At 39.6% G+C, this 23,215-nt stretch overlaps 1 protein-coding gene across 1 annotated transcript in view; it reads right to left on the bottom strand.

Annotated features, from left to right (window-relative positions):
• The window catches only part of DCHS2 (dachsous cadherin-related 2), a 117,959-nt gene that overhangs the window by 56,448 nt on the left and 38,296 nt on the right, over positions 1-23,215 (bottom strand). The window contains exons 2-3 of the mRNA XM_049814836.1: positions 17,542-17,733; positions 8,965-9,196 (exon numbers count right to left, since the gene is read on the bottom strand). Of these exons, the coding sequence (XP_049670793.1) occupies positions 8,965-9,196; positions 17,542-17,733 (424 nt within the window). The remainder of the gene's footprint in view (positions 1-8,964; positions 9,197-17,541; positions 17,734-23,215) is intronic.

Raw genomic sequence — 23,215 nt, 5'->3', positions numbered from 1 at the left:
TTTCAAAGACAAAGGCAGAGCCTTTCCCACACAATCTACACAGCTCCAGCACTGCCGCACCATCCCACCAGGTCACCTTTGCTTTCTTAGCTTATTGAAGTTTTCCAAAACATATTTTTAATCAAGGACTTTTTCAATCAAACTGCCAGCCTGCAGATCCAAAAATAGCTCAATGCACAACCTGGTAACAAAACTCACCTGCCATGGTAACCGGAGATGATATTTCATTGAAGGCACGGTACCAAAAGATGCATGTTTCCAGCACAGATACAGAATGAAACCTAATATAAGCCAAGTAAATTATAGTTGCTGTTCTTCTATGAATGAAACTTATCAGATGTTCACCTTACTCCTCACGAACTGATTTTCTACTCTATACACTCCCCTACTATGCCCATTTTAACAGACCAACAGTGTGAAGGCATTTTGCCAAGGCTGTCTGCTCCCTCGTGTGACCTGCCGCTTTCGTCTTTTTTTTAGGTTAACTGAGAACATGAAGTACATTAAGTACATCCGTACTTAAGACCCATACAGTCTCTATCAAAGAAAAGTGTTGATTGTTTGAACTTTACTGTACAAATCTCACGTTATTCCTCTCCTCCAAAATGGGAGGTTTGGGCATAATTTTTTCATTTTCACCATTTTTCTTGTTATCAGCCCACATCATCTGTGCAACCCCATGGGAGTTCACTCTGCCTCACCTGGTGAGTTCTTCTGTTTCTGAGATCTGACATTGACTTAACTACATGAAAGGGGAGTGGGCTAGAGTATTTTTGTAAATACTTTGCATTGTATCATGCACAATGACTCTCAAGTACACGTCACCACACTATTGCATGGTTGAGTTTTGGCACATAGCATGTAGGAATTTTTCTCTTTGTAGATGGTCAATTCTGTTGGATTTTATTCATAAAAGAAAAAAGAGACACATATATTAAGAGCTGGCACTGTGGGTATTTTTTCATGCTGTTCTGCTACACAGCTTCCTTTCAGGGCCAAAATCTGCACTCTCACATTTACTACAGCAAATTTTGTCTGCTTCAAGAATATACTGTTTCCTGTATTCATGTTAGATTTCTCATTAGATGAGATCTCAGTGAAGGTAGATGTCCACAAATTACTCAGCTGAGACCACTAATTTTTCCTTTGTGACTTAACTCAAAGTTCTTCAAAGGTGAAAACTTAATGAGCTAAACCAATGTCTCAGACATATTCATCTGATTTGCAGCATTCTGAATACACTATCAATTTCATATGAAAGATCAGAAAAACAGTAATTGAAGAAACTGCAGTTTAAAAAAACAAGTGGCCTCAAAATGTTCCAAAACACTCCTAATTTTAAATGTTATTTATGTGAACCTCTTCATATGTTTAGCAAATGTACTACATGCTGTATGAAAATGCCAAAAGTAGTTTAAAAATAAACTGGTTTTTCCTACAATACTATATGAAAACATCATTAATCATCATAAAAATGGCCTTGTTTTCTTTAAAAAGGATGCATCCCCATTTTACTTTGATGCATATTACAAACTGCTATATATTAAACTTTCTATAATAAATGGAGTTAAGCAAAGTTTGGATTTTGTTTTTCCCAAAAAGAAATTTTGGTGTTCCGACTTTTGTTTTCAACCTGTACTGTAATAAAAATAAAGCAAAACTTTTTCATGCAATGAAAATCTCCTAAGATATGACTGTTAAACGTCGACATTTCCATTTTCTTCAATAAAACAGAACTTGTCAACATCCTTAACAGGAATGAATTTATTCTGGTGCTCTGAACCAAATACAAAAGGTTATTTTAAGTCAGTTTGACACTAAATCGCATCTACACATGGTGCCATAGTACAGTAATGGAAGTAGTACAGCTCTAAATTGCACACTGCCAAAACAAGAAAAGTATATCAATGGAGGAACTGTTCTGCACAAGCTCTACACTTAACTCCTCTTTTTGCATCCATTACCAGGCACTGTTAGAGATGAGATGCTGGAATTAAATCTGCCTTTTGGCTGATAAGTTAATAATTCTTATATTCTTAAATTTGTGTGTCCTTCAGGTGTATTCCTCCTTTCATTCTTCTCCAACAGCCAAAGCTCCTAGACTGCTCTACATCTCTTACATGACATTTTAGTCACATGATGCCCTATGCTATTCAGTTAAAAAGAAATCAGAATGCATCTTTGTGCTGGTTTTGGCTGGGATAGAGTTAATTTTCTTCATAGTAGCTAGTATGAGGCTATGTTTTGGCTTTGTGCTGAAAAGTGTTGATAATACAGAGATGTTTTAGCCATTGCTGAGCAGTGATTGTACTGCATCAAGGCCTTTTCTGCTTCTCACCCCACCCCACCAGCAAGGAGGCTGGGGGTGCACAAGAAGTTGGGAGGGGACACAGCTAGGACAGCTGACCCCGACTGACCCAAGAGATGTCCCAGACCATATGGTGTCATGCTCAGCAGATAAAGCTGGGGGAAGAAGGAGGAACGGGGGGGACGTTCGGAGTGATGGCATTTGTCTTCCCAAGTAACAGTTACACATGATGAAGCCCTGCTTTCCTGGAGATGGCTGAATATCTGTCTGCCGATGGGAAGCGGTGAATGAATTCCTTGTTTTACTTTCCTTGTGCACATGGATTTTGCTTTACTTATTAAACTGTCTTCATCTTCAACCTGCAAGTTTTCTTACTTTTACTCTCCCAATTCTCTCCCCCATCCCACCAGAAGGGAGTGAGCAAGCAGCTGTGTGGTACTTAGTTGCCAGCTGGGGTTAAACCTTGACAATCTTAAAGGAAATGAATTATTTTTTTAGCAAGTCAAAATTTCCCCAAAAGCAGTAGAAACTGTAGTTTTGTGCTGAAAATTTTTTTTTAATGCTGAACTACTGACCAGCTCTTGTAACAAGACTTGGCTCTTGTACTCAATATGTTATTTTGGGGCATAAATAAGTAACAGATGGTACCATGACAAAAGGTTGATGCATGTATCTTCATGTCAATGGAAAGATCTCCAAATTCCTCACTGTATTGGGTTTGCATGGCAAGGTTTTGGTAGCGGGGCGGGGGGGGAGGCGGGGGGTGTTACAGGGGTGTCTTCTGTAAGAAGCTGCTAGAAGCTTCCCCTGTGTCTGACAGAGCCCATGCCAGCCGGCTCCAAGTCAGACCCACTGCTGGCCAAGGCCGAGCCCATCAGCGATGGTGGTAGCACTTCTGGGATAACATATTTAAGAAGGAAAAAAAGTTGCTGTGCAACAGAAACCACAACCAGAGAGAGGAGTGAGAACATGCAAGAGAAACAATCCTGCAGACACCAAGGTCAGTGAAGAAGGAGGGGGAGGAGATGCTCCAGGGGCTGGAGCAGAGATTCCCCTGCAGCCCATGGTGAAGACCCTGGTGAGGCAGGCTGTCCCTTGCAGTCCAGGAGGTCCACGGTGGAGCAGATATCTACCTGCAGCCTGTGGAGGACCCCATGCTAGAGCAGGTGGGTGCCCAAAGGAGGCTGTGACCCCGTGGGAAGCTCACGCTGGAGCAGGCTCCTGGCAGGACCTGTGGCCCCATGGAGAGAGAAGCCCATGCTGGAGCAGGTTTTCTGGCAGGACTTGTGACCCCGTAGGGGACCCACGCTGGAGCAGTCTGTGCCTGAAGGACTGCAGCAGTCTGTGCCTGAAGGACTGCAGCCCATGGAAGGGACCCACGCTGGAGCAGTTCATGAAGAACTGCAGCCCGTGGGAAGGACTCACATTGGAGAAGTTTGTGGAGGACTGTCTCCCATGGGAGGGACTCCATGCTGGAGCAGGGGAAGAGTGTGAGGAGGAAGGAGCAGCAGAGACAACGTGTGATAAACTGACTGCAGCCCCTATTCCCCATCCCCTACGCTACTCACTGGGAGGAAGTAGAGAAAATTGGGAGTGAAGTTGAGCCTGGGAAGAAGGAAGAGCTGGGGGGAAGGTGTTTTAAGATTTGGTTTTATTTCTCATTACCCTACTCTGATTTGATTGGCAATAAATTAATTTCCCCACGCCCAGTCTGTTCTGCCCATGATGGTAATTGGTGAGTGATCTCTCCTCATCCTTATTTCGACCCATGAGTCTTTTGCTATATTTTCTCTTACCTGTCCAGCTGAGGAGAGGAGTAATAGAGTGGCTTTGGTGGGCACCTGGTGTCCAGCCAGGGTCAACCCACCATGCTCACAGAAACATTCTCAGTAAAATATAAAGGAAGGTCACAGCCTCTGTTTTAGGCATCTAATTTAGGTAGGACTCACAGAAACACAAGCCTAAATATCTTACATAGTCAAAAGAAACAGAGATGCTAAGTTAAATGCTTATACTGCTCTAACATACACTGTGTGAATGTTACTTTCTCTGCAACCTTTTCATACTAGGTTTAAATCACTAATAACTGTCAAATGAACACAAACCAATGGCTGCTGCCTTTTACTTAGCCTTCATGGGAGTTTCCTCTGCACAAAGTCACTAGCTAGGGGACTTGTTCCAAGAATATGAACAGCCCGTTTACCTGAGGACTGACACATGAAGTCACAATGGCCCAAAGACTATTATTAATTTTGTTGATTTGAAACAGCTTCCTTGAACCAGGGCTACAGTAAGATGATAACCATCTTTTTATCGAGCTCTAAAGAAGGGTATCAACAACATCAATGGAAAAATGAATTATATGGCCTTGGGTGAAGGAAAATATTAGTGCTTGTAACATAATGAAAGTTTATCAATTCGATTGTTAATCCCAAAGTCTTAAAGTTAAGCGCTGCATAGGTTTTCTGCCACACTTGTGATTCTATCCTGTGACTTAGATTTTTAATTACCTGCTCAGCCATAACTATAAATACACTGTTCTTCAGATAGCTTGTTAGGTAATGATAGGAAAATAAACAAACATAGCTCAAACAGTTTCTTAGCCAGAAGAACTTCAACTTGCTCTGTTCTAATCAATTCACGAGTGCTGTTCATAGATCATGCATGGATCAGATATCTACAAAAGGAAACATAATGAAGCCAAGATGTTGTTTACACCAACACTAGAAACAAATGATAGCAAGAGTCACGAACTAGCAGAGGAACTGGTTTACAGTTCCCTATCCATACATTTTTCTAGTTACACAGTTCTTAAAGTGGTTTTTCTCGTGGACAGTCTATCATCAATCAAATGAAAAATACTTAATTTCAATTTTTTCTCAAAGGGAAACGCAGTAAATGTTATTTATTGAGTATAAAAGCATATCACAAACAATAAAGGCAGTATCTAAAAGCTAAAATAGCAATCAAATATCACTAATAAAGACTTGTTTAGAATTCAAAAAACTTTTTAATGGAATATCTATCTGCTCAGTGAAAGGCTCTTCCTTCACACCCTCACTGAATGTATCTATATATGACATCCACATGTCACAGTGCTTGAAAAAAAAAAGATGAAGGCCCTTCAAGGAGCTTGGATGTGGCTCAACCTCATAATACCTATGTATCAAAAGCACCACTGATATATTCTATGCAGTCAGTGGTCAACCAGCTGGTATGATATCCTGTATTGCGAACACACCTCACTATGCAAAGCTAAAAGCTTTCTTAATATATCCATACAATTGCTTTAACAAAGCAACAGCCAGAAGCAAGCCATAGCAGTGAAGAATTCAGGTTACAGTTTTTATTTTATCATTTTATCCATTTCTCTTTAAAAACAAAAAAGGGAATGGGGAAAAAAAGTTAATCTTTAGTGAGTATTCGAAGCACAGCACTCCAAAAACATTCCCTGAAGAAAACCACAGTAAGATAAATTTTCAAATCCACAATCTAGATGCTGTAAAATAGAAACTACATGTGCCATGGAGAACAGCATCATCTTGCATATGATTTTAATGTATTGTAGGGCAATGTAACAAACTGTTAGCTACTAATTAATTTAAATCTCATAATACTGAAAACATCTCTGTCCACTTCCACATATAATGCTAAGGGCTATAATGAACATAAGTCAAAAAGACTAGTGCATTGATTTTCATTGTTCATTTCTAAATGCTCTGTCAGTGAGAAAAATTAAGCATTTAAAAAAATAAAACTTATCAGTAAGGCAAATTCATGGAAGCCTCCAACACCATCACTGTGCCTCCCTTTTAGGTCCTCTAATAATGAAAAGAGCAGATAAAACAGAATATGCCATACTTCAAATTGGAAAAACTGCAGAACACATCAGTAACAGACTGCACATTCATGACATCAGAAAAACAAAGACCAAAATGGTAATATGATCTTGTTTGGCTTACGGGTTTGGGGATTTACCTCCTGAAGAATTCCTATCTCTTGTCATACTTGTCCATTGCCCTCTGTTCACAAAATGCAGCCCACAAAACTAGATAAAGTCCCCCACATAACCTCCAGAGAGACACATATAAATTAGGCCATATATAAAAGCATATGAAGACAGCTTTAGCATGATGAAAACTGGAAAATGTCAGTGTCCTAACAAGAAGTAAGGAGAGAGTTCAAAATCTCTATGCCCTAACAGTGAGCCACTTATTTAATTTCCCTCTGAATACTGAACAGTTTTTGCAGCAATTTAACCTGCAAAGATTGCAAAACTTCTGTGTGACAAATTCGCAATTTTAATGTTTATTTTGTTTATAATGTTTATTTTTTGCCAAGAGTTTAAAAATCATTCTGCTCGCCAGTGACTGAGCAAAAGCACTATTGTAGGTAAATGTGGAAGAATATAAAAGGAAAAAGTGTATTCTTCAGAAAAGAAAAACCACACACCATTAATATTAGTAAGTTAAAATTAGTCTGGCCTCATGAATTACCCAGGAGATCTGATTAAGCGCAATCAGATTCCAAGCACTGTAACGTTGGGAATAGTGTCTCTGACCTATATGCTCTTCTCATCATGAAATGTCAGCAATAATGACCTCAAGCAACTCCACCCTGAATTTGGTCTGCCTTTGATAAAATACCATGATAGATCTGCAAAATAATAGTAACTTATAAACTTATGGTCTTCATGATTAAGCATGACATTTTTCCTATACAAAGTGCCAAAACTGGGGGGGCGGGGAAGCCAAAAGGTCACAATCTGAGGAAATAGCCTTTCAAAAGAGAGGACTGCTGCAAAGCCAGTGCTGCTAGCATGATCCACAGGGGCTCTCTCTGACAAGCCTGCTTGGGCAGTTTTAAAATGACCAGTTAAATGCCTATGGAGATCCAGCTTCCTAATTATTGATTGAACTATATATTTTTGGCATCAGCTATGCCCCTGAGACTCTGATTTGACAGGCAGTTAAAAGTCCTCAATTAAATAAATTCTAAAATAGCCAAGACAAGCAGACCAACTTCCTAAGAACATTAGTTTCTTCTGTTCATCAGAGTATTTTGGGGACCATGAAAGAAAGTGAAAATAGGCACCATTTTGAAAGAGTAGAGCCTTGTAACATTTCGTATGCCAAACAGCTAAATATACACACATACAACAGCCAAAAAAAATGTTTACAACATATAAAATAATTCCCTGTGCCATGACCATCATAAAGCAAAACCGTTGATCTAGATAGATTCATACGCGAGGGCTGGCTCTCAGGTAAAATGATAGCTGCCGTTTAGTTAACCACTCCCTGAAAAACACCATTGGACATTTGTCATGTTCTTTCCAGCTGACATTGATAACTATTTTAAGGTTAGAAAGCAGACTACAGGGTGTCCTGGTTTCAGCTGGGATAGAGTTAACCGTCTTCCTGGTAGCTGGTACAGTGCTATGTTTTGAGTTCAGTATGCGAAGAATGTTGATAACACTGATGTTTTCAGTTGTTGCTCAGTATTGTTTAGACTATAGTCAAGGATTTTTCAGCTTCTCATGCCCAGCCAGGGCACAAGAAGTTGGCACAGGACACAACCAAGGCACCTGACCCAAACTGGCCAACGGTGTATTCCATACCATGGGACGTCCCATCTAGTTTAGGAACTGGGAAGTGGGGGCGGGGAATCGCCACTCGGGGACTGGCCGGGTGTCGGTTGGCGGGTGGTGAGCAATTGCCCTGCGCATCATTTGTACATTCCAATCCTTTTATTACTACTGTTGTCATTTTATTAGTGTTATCGTTATCATTATTAGTTTCTTCTTTTCTGTTCTATTAAACCATTCTTATCTCAACCCAGGAGTTTTACTACTTTTTTTCCCCGATTTTCTCCCCCATCCCACTGGATGGGGGGGAGTGAGTGAGCGGCTGCGTGGTGCTTAGTTGCTGGCTGGGGTTAAACCACTACACAGGGGCTGCTTTGTGGCTATGGGAAAAGTAATTCAATCTGTGAGATTCAACCTGTGTTTGAGAAAATTCACACAGATTTGCTTTTGCCATAATTGCTTTCTTGCTCTCTTCGTCACTCCTTCACTGAACCTCTCTCCAGAAACCAGAAGGACGAAGAGTCATATCAGCAAGCAAAAGGCAGAGAAAGACACTTACAAAGCTAATCATTGAGTCAAACAGGGAGGCAGCTGGATATTTTAAGACTGTGAGCAGAATGGGGACTTAGTCTAGCACAGTGTGGGGAAAAGTTAGGACAGAAACAGAGATATGAAATGTAAGGAGAAGCATCTTGAAGGGTCTTTTATTGCTCCCCAAGAGTAAGAGCTAAAAATTTAAGGAACTCAGATATTATTGTAAAAAATAATGTTTTGATTATTTCTCACAATGATGAATAGATTTATGGCTGAAAATAGTGTTAAGAAGTGGCATACTGCTTGTCCTGTATTGTACTGGCATTTACCATGTTTCCCATTCTCCCGTTTATTCCAGTGAACGCAAAGGCTTCATATTAAACCTAAATCCTCCATCCTCCTCTAGAATTATTGCCCAGCAGAATCTAAGTTTCAACTGTATGACATGACTCCAAATAAAAAAAAAAATCATTGTCAAGCAAAAGATACATGTTGTATAATTATAGCCTTTCTGAATAATAGACTCATACAGTACCTGTGGATGTATCCACTGTGAAAAAAGAAGAAAATTCTCCTGGGACCAGTTCATATGTGACAACGCCATATATTCCTGAATCTCTGTCTGTGGCAACAACATTGATGATCTCTGTTCCTGGCTGTGTGTGACTGCTGATGCTCGTCACATAGACAGTTTGTTCAAAAACAGGTTGATTATCATTAATATCTTCTATCTCAATGCGAACAAAAGCTTGGGCACTCAGCCCACCCTGTTGGATAAATCAGAAAGATAAAAACAAAAAACAAGGTAAATTTTAAAAGTGTACACAACAGAATGATGCACATCTGGCTTCAGCCCATCATTAGGAAATGGAACATGCTGCAACAATACTAAGCAATGAAAAAGTCTGTTAAAATCAACTTATGATATCTGTAATATCCCAAAATATTGCATTCAGGCATGCTACACACTCAGAACAACTCCAGTGGTCTGACTGAGTACACAAAGAAGTTCAACTTCTCACAACGAGGCCTGAACATAGAGTTATTTTTGTAAATACTAATGAACCCTACTCATGTCAAATCCTTGCTAGTCTAACCTTGCTTGTTTTTACTGTAATCACCTACACACCACTTACTCCTTCACAAATAAAAGTCAGGACATTCTGCCCCAGAAACACATGTCCCCCAAGTGACTGTGGTGTTCCAGTAAAGCAGGAATAACTTCTTTCTATCTTTGAGTCTTTCAGATTTAAAAGTGTGACCGTCATAACAGCAAATATACTGATTAGGAACACAGACTGAGAGCAGAGCAGTACAGGACAGCCAAAACCTGACTTGTCAGGCTGCTGCCTGCAAGACCCATCATCCATTTACTACCCTGGCAGGTTCAAGCAGTTCTGCTCGTGCAGCATGCGTGTGTGTCTATACATATATATATTTTTTTTGTGTGCGTGTATATAAGTGTGTGTGTGTATATATCTATCTCTCTATATATATATTTATGTATGCATGTGTGCTTGTCTACATACCCACACCTTCACTTTGTGTACACAGACAGAACAATACCAAATTCAACTGAAGCACATAGCTGAAATTATTTGTTGATGTAAAATTCATAACTGATTACATAAAATCATTTCCAGTGCGCCTGTGATTTTGCAAAGAAAGAGGTCTCATCACGCTTTCTAGGGGTCTTGGCTTAACTTCTCTGCTCTTGTTTCTTTTCCCTATACAAAATGCTGGGAAAAGAGACAGGTGTCGGATGCAGCTTTGGCACTGTACCTCCTTGCGACCCCAGCCCAGTCACTGCACTGCTCTCCACATGGTTGAGGCTCCTGCTACAGGTGCCCACCAAGAGCCCACTGAAATACCATGTGGGCAGCCGTGGTACCACATTTAGCCTTGATCTGCAGTGAAAAGGGAGAAGCAAGGAGCAACTGCAAGCTGGCTTATCAAACTATGCTACAACAACCTCACAATTTGCCATGGCAAAGCACTGAATTTTGTGTCAATCTGGAAAAAAGACAATTCTGTGGGTGCTGAAGTGTAGATCCCACAGGGGTCCAAGTGAAACAAATCGCAATTTACTTCTCAGAGGTACTACCTTGTACTCCCTGCAGGCTCCCTCCCATCAGTTTGGAGGGGTTCATATTTCCAAGGTTATTTTACACCCCTAACAACTACAAACATTTTTAAAAGAAAGCAGCTCCACTTGTGGCACAGCTAACAGCAAATGCTGGGGCACTGGCATGTGCAACAGAGGCACAAAGCAGCACATGTATGATTAGCCTGTACGTGCTGTACGTAGTACATAAAGATAAGATACAGATGGAGGAAGAATCCTGCGCTCCTCAAAGGCACACTGAGCATGCTGTGCTTGTACCAATTAGTCACTTATAGAAACTGCTGACACAGATCAGATGTTGGTGTGTACACATCACAAGCTACGCTGAGCTAGTCCAAACAATTTTGCAGTCACAGTAGCTATGATATAAAAAAAATAAATAGGTTGCAGAATCCTGCAACCTAATTGTTCATGTCAATTATTTTTAAACCTGACCTTCATGAAACCATCCAATGATTCAGACTGCATACCACTCCTTTAGACTTGCCCTGCAGCATAATAATCTCCCCCAAAATTATTTTTGACAGTTTGCTTTTTATGTCCACAGGTTCAGACTTACTTTTGGGAAAAAAATATAGTATCAGCATTCCCTTCCATATTTCCATAGGGATTTTTGCTTTGTTCCATTTAGTTTTTTTTCTTCCACGTAATATTACCTCTGTTGGGTGGCCGTGGCATTCCCATGAAGGCTCAAGTATGTGGAAAATTAGGATGATCTTGTGCATCACGTGTCTATGTTTCACCCGCAAACTAGGAGATCTGGCCCATATCCTCCTGGTGTGTTTGGGTTTTCTTCAAAGAAAACCCAAGCATGGCATGCTTCCAGGGCTCACGCTGCTGCAGAGGGAGGCAGCAGCCAGGACACGTGCCTGAGGACTAGGACTGTGAAGTGTACCAGGCTAGCACCAGCCTCAAAACTACTCAGCCAGCCATGAAACCCTGTGCTGCTATGGCGGGCTCACTGCCAACACCCCAACCACGCTTCAGGGTGGGTCCCTTCCCCAATAGCTTGATTTCCACAGGAAGGAAATTCCTGCACAGGAGCTAAAAGGGGGGGCCCCCCATGTGCTCTGTTCACTGTCAGAAGATGCTCTGCATCTCCACAGCTTTCAGGTACTTTAGGACAGAAATGACAAATGAGAAATTTTTAAGGCAAGAGGGCCAAGGAAGAAGTGAGGTCAATTATAAAAAGCATCTAAAAAGATGGTTGGAACAGCATGAAACCAAACTGCAAAAACTTATTAGAACTTGTGTGAAACTGCTTCTTCCAAGTTTAATTATTGCTAAACAGACATAAACAAACAACAAACAACAACACTCTTCGGCCAATTTGTATTTCTCCTATGGAGTTATGTAAAGACTCCAAAGTCTTTGGAAATTGATTAATTCTAAGTATGTGGGGGAACCTAATCTCTCAGAAGACAGACCAAATTTTATGATAGAGACAGATCCTTCTTTTCCTGAAGAAGCAGTGCATCCCCTCACACATAAGTCAAGTACAATATTAACTTATTACCTTAACGATATTAACTGGTTATGGCTCAGTGCTTGCTCTGGCTATAAAAATATTTAAGTATCATCCCAAGCGAGAAGGAACAAACTGCTTCTATTTCTAACCACACGGATATACTTCATCTACTCGGAAGCAAGCACGACATAGTAGATCTTCCAAAATATGAAAGCTGATTTAAACAAGTCTGTTGCTGACAGAAAATTGCATTTGTCAAAACATGTTACAAGCAACAGAAAGACACAGTTTTTCATTTTGAAATCCCTCTTCTCAAACATTCAAGTATTTTTAACTACTGTAGTGCTGTTTGATAAAAAAAAAAAAAAAAGTCACAATTACAACAGCTTCTTTGTCAGACTCCTGAGAGTTGTGTGTCCTGTGGAACAAAAAGGGGACATAAGAAAATACCACCAAGTGAAAACAACCACAAGTATTTTTTTCTTCACTTTGGCACGACCAAATTTGTGTGAAAAGATAAAGCTATTAGTACACCTCTTTATCGTGTCTCAAAAAAAAAATAAATCCTACCATAGAAATGGTGCTATTTTGAATAGCTGTATTTCTTCATCTCGATGCTGTAAAATGCTTAAGAATCTGCCAAGATTTCCACTACAGCCTCCAAAGTTTTTGTCAGTGAACTGTGCTGTCAAATTTTTATTCCAAACTAAACTGTGACATACAGGATCCCTGACATGAAGACATAGTTTCTTTTTTTTTTTTTTTTTTTTTTTTTTTTTATTAAACCTAAAAGATACGTCACCTTGAAGTTGTAATGCTGTCAAAATGGAGAGACATTGCCAATTATCTCAAAAGCCTTAACTTCTTCAGAAGCCTGTCAGTGTCCAGTGCTTACCTCTACGTTTCAATTGCTTCAGTGTAAAAGACAAAGAAAACTGGACAAGCAGTGTGGTTTACCAAAAAGCAAGAGATGAAGAACAAAGTATTTTTCTATGCAGAAAGGCATTAAGAGAGTTGCTAATACAGCTGTCGATGATGCATTGAACCTTTTGTAATGATTATGTAGCAGCTAAAAAACTGAAGACCTAGCATTCCTTATAAAAGATACAAGGACGCTTCTTTTCATCTCCAGTTGATTAGTATTAAAATAAGATGACTTTTAATTGCCTCCCACCACCATTCAATGGCAGCCTTCAAATCATCATTAAGGGCAGTCCTATCACAGCACTCAAGAACCTCACTTGGAGAAAACAAAACCAAGACAGTCCACTCTGCAAAGGGAAAAGACAAAAAAAACCCCCACAAACCCAAACCTCTGGACTTTCAGTAGGTTATACATGTGTGTGTGGCACCCCTTATACTACTGGAGGACAAAGAGTGGAAGAACACCCTGCCTGTGCTCTGCATTTTTTGAAACTTCTTGCCACACCAATATTAGAGTCGGTACACTGGCACGTGGACTGTGTTACCTACAGAGATGTTTGTTGCTGGAATTGGTCCATGCCTGGTAGCAGCTCTCACAAACATAGGTCATCCAGTCTTCCCCGCTTTTGAAGAAAACTGTGGGCCAGCTCCTCCCAGAGTCAACGTTGGACACTCTTGAATGCCCCTTATTCTGCACCAACCCCAAGATTATGCAACTCAGATTTTGGCTTTAAAGGCCAGGCAACTGTTGTCTGTAAGCAAATAGTACAGATGCCACCAGACAGAATTTAAATTAGCATTATTCCAATTAAATTTCTCTGGATTGTGACAGGTTTTCTTTAACAGCTGCAGTCATTACTGTTTATTTGGTTGAAAGAAAGAGAGAGGTGATGGGCATCATAAAAAATGCAAATGAATAAACAAAATGATTGACTTATGCATGATACATAGCAATAAAATTTGCCACTGTACAGCAGCAAATTATGTGCTGTTAAAAAAAAAAAGGTTTCCTGTGTGAAAATGAATTCACATTAAGACTCTTTAAGGCAGAAGTACACAAAACAAGCAAAAAGGAAGCATAAATTTACATATGTAGTAGTTTGGAGACCCCTAATCAAACAGGGAAGAACACGAAATGGAGCGTCCATTTTGGTCATGTTGGGAAAGCAAACCAAAAAAAAAAAGCCAAACAATAGAATTAAAACATATCAGACCTAATTTGCACATATTCAAAACCAAAAAAAGTACTAATTTTGTCCTCTATACTGCTTTGGAAACATGCATATACTCTTATTAGAATTCCTGTTTTTCTGTATTTTCCTTTTGCAAGTCTTGATTTCACAGTATGTCTGATCTAAATCTCTCTCAAGTGCTGTGGAGCTTCTCCAAGCAACATACCTTCACCCAATTTTTTTTTTCCAGAGAGAGAAAAAAACCCTACAATCTTAATATCATTACAAGAAAATTTCAGCTGACTGTAAATTCAAAGACTCCCCAAAATGCCTGCCGAAACTGTTTCTGATCTGTCACAAGTGCATAAATACAGCTGTTGTGACTAAGGGTGCAGTTTAAATGGGGGATGTCCCAGGCAGACCTGGCATGTGAATCACAGGAGGGTCACCCTCACTACTGGAACAGCTCTCACTCTGCCACAGTTCAGACGGAGACCCAAGGAGAGGGCTAGATGCAGATGCTGTGGGATTCAGCGCAAACACCTTTCTATAAACCCAGCTACATGACTTCTTTTCACATAAAAGCATTTCAAGAAGTACCACCAAATATGTATGTGAAGTCAGTGACTTTGGGACCAAAACTGGTGCTGCCAACTGAAAAGGCTAATGCTAATATTATGATCAGTCTTATCCCCACTTAATCAGTGAGAGTACTCCCACAAGCTCTCATGGGATGTTTATTTAACACCAGTTTAACAGAATCTGTTTTCCACTTCCCTCTCTGTGGGCTCTTGTGTGCAGTTTCAGTTCTCCCATTACGCTTTCAACATAATGCATAAAAGACATGACTGACAAAGCTCCAAAACCATGTAATGGAGTAGGCACAAACAGGTGGAGGAAACTGATACTTTTGCTGTAAGATAAACTGAGCACCACCTGGAGAATACTTTCTTTTCCTCCTCATTTCTAATTAACTTTGTTATTTTCTTTCCTTTTCATCTCTCTCCCCCATCTTTGACAACACTGACCCTTCACTATTCCTCTGTCTTTTCTGTACACATTTCTCCCCTGACTGTAGCCTCTACTTTGAACCCCACACCTAACATCTTTAACCCATCAAAATCAGCAGCAGAATGCCAGGAGATAAAATACCCTACTATAATTCTGCTGTAAAGGTGGAGAGTGGATCAACGTAAGTTCAGGTATATTGAAAATTTTGAAAAGCTAATATTGAATTTAGGTGCTTTAGTATTTAGATGTCAGATGAGCAAATTTTTAGAAATCAATGGGATCTACAAAGTGCTGACTTCCAGTAAAAAGGTCAAGTCCTGCCTGTCACAGACAAGGCAATCAAGAATTGAACCCCTCTTCCAATTACTGAACTTCTGAAAACACAAGGTCCCTAAATGAAGATAAATGACAGACCAATTTAAAAATTAAATACTCTGCAGTTTCAATGCATTGGCTGTTTTCCTTTAACTTTGGATGAAAGATTTATCATTGAAGCAGTAATTTATTAAAAAAAAAAAAGCAATAAGCTTTTTTCATGTAAACCTGTTTTCTTTCACATTTTCAAGATAATCTTCTAGCCCAGACCGGATATCTTAGAAACTTGACAGAATTTCACTGCTATTGTCCAGCTCTCACATAGCTTTTATCAGTAAGACTAATCTTGATATTCCAGATACAAGTATGTGTTCTTTACATTTATACAGCTTCAAAACATGTGATAGGAGGAAAAATGAAGTGATAAAGTACAGCAGAATACATAATTTTCTCCTGTTATACATTGCAATACTGACTGCTTTACTTTTCAAGGCTTGGACATCTGTACTCAGGTGTATGCTACAAAATTTTGCCTAGAAAGGAATTTTGAAGACAGAAATCACAAATCAGAGAAATTCCAAAATGGTCACATAGACTTAATTCTCCTGTAAAGATTACAGACACTGTCCTCACAAAAAGACTTACATTCTTAAATTATTAGATGTTCAAACCAGAAAGAGCCAGGAAACAAACATACAAACAAAAAAATATATTCTTATATAATTGTTTCTCCTCAAAAGAAACCTATGGGTAAGAAGAGGCACACTGCTAAAGGCACTATTAATACAAGAGAATGCTGCTGTAGCCTCTGAAATAAACACTAAATAGTGATAGCTAAAGAAAAAAAAAAAGCAGATTAATCGCTTAACTATTACACATACATCCAAATTCAACAACATATGAACATACCCTCAACTACTACTTTCTCAAAATGCAGCAATTAATACCAAGCATCAACTGCAGCTATTTAAGTTCATCCACTCATGAATATGGAAATCATAGTTCACTAAGTTTCTCCAGTGTACTGTAACAAAAAGCACAGACATTTTAATGAAAAATACAGTATTTCTAGCACAACTGCATTTTTTAAAATTTATATTAGATACGCTTAAATGCAAGGTAATTATTCAAAGTGTGGAATAAAGACTGTATAGCCTGAAAATTTCAACATTTTTCAGCTCAAATTGTGTTGCAAAATGTGACCTGAATAACATTTTTTAAAGTGTCCTTATGTTAATTTAACATTTGAAGCCAACCAGTAACCTTTTTCTTCAGCCTCTTCACAGTTCACTACTAAAGCTAGAGAAAGTTAAGAAAAGTACCAGCTGGTCTCCTTCTGGGCCTCTCATTGCAAATCACCTTTAGATACTTCCACAACAAGATGAACCCAGGAATTATTTTCTTCCAGTCTTTTTCAGGAATTGTGCTACCAAAAATTTCTGTTATGTGGCACCCAGACATCTCGATGTGTTCCCACCAGAATGAACGTCTCTCTGCCCTCCTTGCCACACAGAGATCTGAAATGGACAATTTCAGGCACAGGCAACTACCCTGCCCTTGCTGTACCATGAATACCCACTTCCAAGCACCAGATCTTGTAAAGTGGGAAAACTTTCAGACACACCACTGCAGGGAGGCTGTACCCAGCCACAGCAGCAGCAATGGCATCAGCTAGCTAGGAAGGACAAGGAATTTATCCAAGAAAATCACTGGCACCCACAGTAACCATGCAGCTCTAGCACAAGTTACTGGTTTATTACTGCTGCAGTCATCCTGAAAGCAGGGAGCAGAGGTAACCTGGAGTCCACCAGTTCCAAGAGGAGAAGGAAAATCAGCAGGGACTAACACATCCTAGAAATGGTTTTCAACAACTTCTTTAGGAGTAATTGGGGATTTCACAGCCAATTTTATCAGTTTGGGTCAAAATTTATGGTTTATGAAGTATCACTTTCTGCCCTCTGTAGGGGTAAGAAATTTTATTCAAATTAATGCAATTTTTACATACTAATTACATTCTCATTCTCATTAAGAGTATACAGCACATCCAAATTTGTAAATGCATTCACAAACCTGGCAGTATGGAAAGGTGAAACTTACCCCATCCGTAGCTTTTACTAAGAGATCATAAGTGGTTGGATCTCCTTCTCTGTCAATGTCTTGAGACACACAGATCTGACCAGTACGTGGGTCAATCTGGAAGGCTTTGGATTTTTCATAATAATGAAATCCATCGTAAAGAAAATACTCAATTTCACCAAAATGGTCAGCATCTGCATCTGTTGCCTTCACCTGCAGGGAAACAAGAGAGATAAAAAATGAAGCCAGTGAAACTATTACTCATTCATTCAAAAATCACAGATAGTTTTTTTAAAAAGTTACCTGTTTGTGTTGTAAAAGCAAATGTGCATACACACAATAAATACAAACATGTTCTGATACCTAAGCTGTCTGTCTGCAGTTTGTAAAATAATGACTCCGCTACGGACAGTATAATTATTCCAACAAGCATGTGAGATCGATTAGACCTGTCTGTAACATTACTTGTTTATCTGTCAATAATTATCTCGATCAAGTAGACTTCCCATGACTGGAAAAGCCATACACATTAAGCCATACCAATCGGCCATACCTTAAGCTACTCTCCCTTCATGTTATTTTTACCAGTGGAGGTAGGTCTCATGAAAACCACATCACACACAGATCAGAACAGTGCTGCAGGACATTCTTACCTTATGTATTTTCTAAAAGACTCCCCAGAGCTTAATTTAGTTTTCACTTGAAAGAGGGCTTGGTGGCATGGTGATCCATACAAGCTAAGGACTGGAGGTGGTTTTAATTTCCAGTCCTCTCTCCAAGGAGCTAGAGCTCTACCAACACAACTAAACGTGACCATCACATGCATGCACAGCACAAAGCAAGAGATGCACACACTGCAGCAAGTCCCTGTGAGAGACTTAATTACCTTGCCCGTGGAGTCTTGCATGTAACTGTAACTGCTGAATGACAAACAAGCCTAACATCTTTTCTTTTCAGCTTTATTAACTACATCTAAAAAGCAGCGTGAATTCTGCTGTAAACCTCAAACAAGATGTGAAAACCTGGGGTGACTTTCAAGATGCTCTTTGCCCACAGGGGAATTGTTTTGGTATTAAGATACTAAACTGGGACTGAGTTAAAACCAAATGAACAAAAACATGGCTTGGGAAGGCTGGAAAGCATGGAGGTGGGGAAAGGGAAACCATGTAAAAAGTGCCAAGGCAAATTATAAAGCTATATCTTACTCTGGACCAGTTACTTCCATCAGAATTTTAAAATTACAGATAGCCCAAAAGATACATGTTTTATTTCAATTATTTATTTTGCTTGTTGTGGTTTGTTGTTTGTTTTTAAGCACCCTGTGGACTCCTCCACTTCTCCATGGGATGCTCAAGATTGCTGTACTTCAGAAGAGGTATCACTGTGACTGTAATTGCACCACATACTCCAATGCACCTTTCCCCCACCACAGATGGTTTCTTACAGTTCTGAAGGCCATTATACCAGAGTTTCTGGTGTTGCAAATAGAAGGCTCCTCCAGGGGAGCCCTGTGCTCGCAGAGCCCTTCACACTCCTTTCATGCCCTTGCAGTTTGCATCCCATGGCTGCAGCACAGGGTGCAATGCGCAGCCAATCCTGACCTCAGTCCAACCACTTGTTCTGGATAAGTTAAAGGCAAAACTCACGCTCAGCTTCAGCAGAACAAAGATCCAGCCCTGAAAATGCTTTACAGCTGTATATAAATCAAGTCTACAACACACATATTTCATCAGCCTCATACTTTGTTATTTATGTCATAAAAAATGATAAAACGTAAGTCTAGTGTGCTCTTGGTACTCTCCCACCCTGGTGCTATGGAACAGTAATTCACTTGGCCCTTATAAGAAAAGTATTTCAATTTATTTCTTGTGCCTGAAATCTAATGTGGGTGACAATACTGAAAGGTTCTGTCTCCCTGTGCCTGCACACAGTTACATGTGTAAATGCTAACATTTATGTCTGCAGTTGAGCATGGGTGATTAATTATGGGTATGCAATTCAAGGGTATTGTTAGAAGTCTAGCCCATTATGTTCAGCAACTTGTTTTCTTTCTTGCAAATTATGCAGTCCTCAGACTTTGAACTGTACCTGCAAAGGCATAATAAATGATGAATTTAAATCAAAATGCTTCAGATATAGTTAAAAGTTATCACAGAATTTAGAAATTAAAGCACAAGGTAGTCACTGTCCAAACCACGTCATACTGCACTAGTACCAATCTGTCCTGGTTTCATCTGGGATAGAGTTACTTTTCTTTCTAGTAGCTGGTATAGTGTTATGTTTTGGGTTCAGTATGAGAAGAATGTTGATAACACACTGATGTCTTCAGCTGTTGCTAAGTGGTGTTTAGACTAAGTCAGGGACTTTTCAGCTTCTCATGCCCAGCCAGCAAGAAGGCTGGAGGGGCACAAGAAGTTGGGAGGGGACACAGGCAAGGCAGCTGACCCCAAGTGGCCAACGGGGTATTCTGTACCATGGGTCATCATGCCCAGTATATAAACTGGGGGAAGTTGGCCGTGGGGGTGGATCACTGCTCGGGAACTAACTGGGCATCGCTCAGTGAGTGGTGAGCAACTGCATTGTGCATCACTTTTTTTGTATGTTCCAATTCTTTTATTATTTTCATTTTTTTATTATTATTAGTATTATTATTTTCTTCCTTTCTGTCCTATTAAACTGTTCTTATCTCAACCCATAAGTTTTACATTTTTTTTCCCCCGATTCTCTCCCCCATCCTACTGGGTGGGGGGGAAGTGAGTGAGCAGCTGCAGGGTGCTTAGCTGCTGGCTGGGGTTAAACCACAACACAATCCTATGGAGTATTACAGCAGTTAAGTGCCTGAGAGCTGTGAATTACAGCAATCCAAACAGGAGGAAATGAAGGCATCAGCAGGAATTTTCACAGTGGATTGATCAAGAGTGTTATATGTTGGCAATATCACGGAGGTGATAGAGCTGAAAGGATTTATATGCCTTGGAGATGTAGGAGGCAAGAGAGTACCAAATCTGTAACACTTCTGTTCTGACACGCTGAATATGAGATTGGGATCTAGGAGAAAAGAAAGGGTGTAAAAGGAAGGGTTATGCTCACAGAGCCTTTCTCATTCTTTCACTAAATATGTTTTCAATACACTGAGTTGAAGATGCATGTTATTAAGGAGTGTAAACTTGGGAATAAGTAACTACAGCACAAAGTATTTCCCCAGGACACATTTTTAAAAGACAACAAAAGTCATGGTATAGATAGCTACTGGCTGGACTCCTCCCATCAGTCATGCTTTTCTGTAGACTACGTTCTTTAGTCTGTTTGTACACCATCTAGACTGCAATCTGTCAGAGGAAAAAGAAAGTTTCTTCTGTCCTGTTGACACTACCAATAAAGTAATAAAAGGTTGGAATGCAGACATCCTCTCAGGAGAAGGAAAAAGGGGTACCTAGAGAAACACTATGGAGAACAATTTTAAAAAGCTGATCCATCTATGTGATGCTTAAACAGACAGACTAGTGCATGAGGAGAATGAATAGTGGAAACTACGGTAGACACCAAAGGGTATAAGAAGATAGAAAGAAAATTAGACAATGTTGGAAGTTCAGAAATAACCTTCTATTTGCATATAGAAAGAGGCGCTGATCTCAGAGAAAAGTAAATGAAGGGAATCACTGTATAATTAAGGATCATTAACCTCACCTAGATGTACACTTTAATCCTATAACACATGTGCAGGTTTGAATGGAGAAAAAAATGCTGGCAATACACTTGAACAGGAGGGAACAGAAACAATTTTCAGTGCTATGCTGAAGAAGAAGAGACTAGGGCTTATAGAAAGCAAACATTTGGCAGATCCTCAGATCACAGCAATGAGCAATATATCCCCATATTTTATGGGCATGAAACAGTGTTGCCAATAAATGAATAGTAAATAGGATTATAGAGAATTATATCAGCTCCTAAAGTCCAGGTTGTTTTAAACACTAAGCCATTTTAAGAAAAGGCTCCCCCCCTCTTCTTTTTTTTCCTTTTTTTTTTATTTCCACTGCTTCAAAATTTTCAAGCGTATATTTAACTGTGTCACTCTACTGTTTCAACACATTAAAATAAAGTTCCTGTCTATAGATCTAGATTCCTTTACTTTCTTTTCTAGGCATTATTTCCTGTTTTATAACAACTGAATATATTTTTAAAAGCAAAGTAAGTATTTTATACTCTATGCAAAATGGGAGAAATTACTTGTGCACGCAAAACCACATCACAAAATACAATCTTATTAACCATGCAGATCAAAAATTCAGGACCTATATAAAGACCATTTCTAGGATTTAGAGTACGTAGCCTTAAAGCTGACTGCTTTGCAATGCTGAATTTCACGTGTGTGTGACCAGAATTAATTTTATTGCTTTCAGGTCAACAGAATACAAGTAGACTACAATTGGAAAGAGCAGGCAGTTTGGCCAAATAACTCATGACAGTGGTCATCTCTGATAGCAATTAAATGAGACTAAAAAATATTCAATTTTTCATGGCTTAAGAATTGCTCTCATACAACATATTTTGTCAAGTTTACTCCATTTGATTTCAGCTAACCAAGATACCGCTTTCATAGCTCATAAAATCTGTTTGGGGGACTCAATATCAGAGCGTAAGACACATTTTTATTTTGTGCATAAAACGTGTGTTTAATTCTTTCAGTTGTATGGATATCTTGAAAAGCAAGTTAATTCCCACCACTCAGTTTAGAGCAAATCAGAATGTAGGGTAAATAAAAACATACTTCACTACTCCAAAATATTCATCATCAAATGTAAGACAGGACAAAAATAAATGGATACAGACATAGGGAAACTACCAGGAAACTGAAAGGAAATGTTTTAGCAATGGAGTTACACTTCTGATGAATGGTGTAAGCATAGTTCTGTCCTGCAGACACAAAATCACCGACACAAAATCCAACATCATTCCAATTAAAGTATTGAAGGAGACCAGGCCTGTTCATGGCAGTACAGCAATGCCTGATGGCAGACCCTTACCAGGTAAGTGCTGCAATTCCACATGTAGGCAACCCAAACTCCACCAGAACAGCTGACCACCAGTACTGTGGAAGTATCTGCTACACCAAACCTTCATGCCAGGTCCATGGCCACAGGGAAGTAGAGGAGCAGCCTGGGTTGGTGGCATGCTGTCAGTAAAAGGAGATTGTAGAAATACTGGCAGTGAAATTACTGGGAGTTGATACTCTTCAAGAGTCATTTGGGTGTAAGTGTACCTGTGAGATTAGCACGTGAGCTGCCAGAAACACACATCATCTGACATCTTCAGTTCAGTGCCCTCACCTATAAGCCTGGTTGGCAAGAAAATAGTATATAAAATACAAACCAATGATCTTTACCTCATAGCTGCCTGAGGCAGTGTGGGCAATAACACTGACACCAGACCTGAAGCATTTTAATAAGTACATTACTTCTCTGGATTTTTATCTGTCTGTCTCAACATGCATGATCACTGCCCACCTCCCTCATACAGCAGGTTTAATGTACAGAAACAGGAATAAAGCTTCACATCCACTTGCTGAAGTCCTAAAGGCATAAGCCTTGACTTCAAGAACAGGAGCTGTTTGCCTGTCCTTGAACAACAACTTGCATTGACAACACAGAAAGCCCCACTCCTCATCCTCAAACTGGGCTCCATCTGGAAAGCCAAA

The sequence above is a fragment of the Accipiter gentilis genome, chromosome 12 (genome assembly GCF_929443795.1).
Source record: "Accipiter gentilis chromosome 12, bAccGen1.1, whole genome shotgun sequence".
Taxonomy (NCBI): Eukaryota; Metazoa; Chordata; class Aves; order Accipitriformes; family Accipitridae; genus Astur; species Astur gentilis.
The sequence above is the reverse complement of the archived record's forward strand: the minus strand, read 5'-3'. Positions and strand labels throughout refer to the sequence as shown.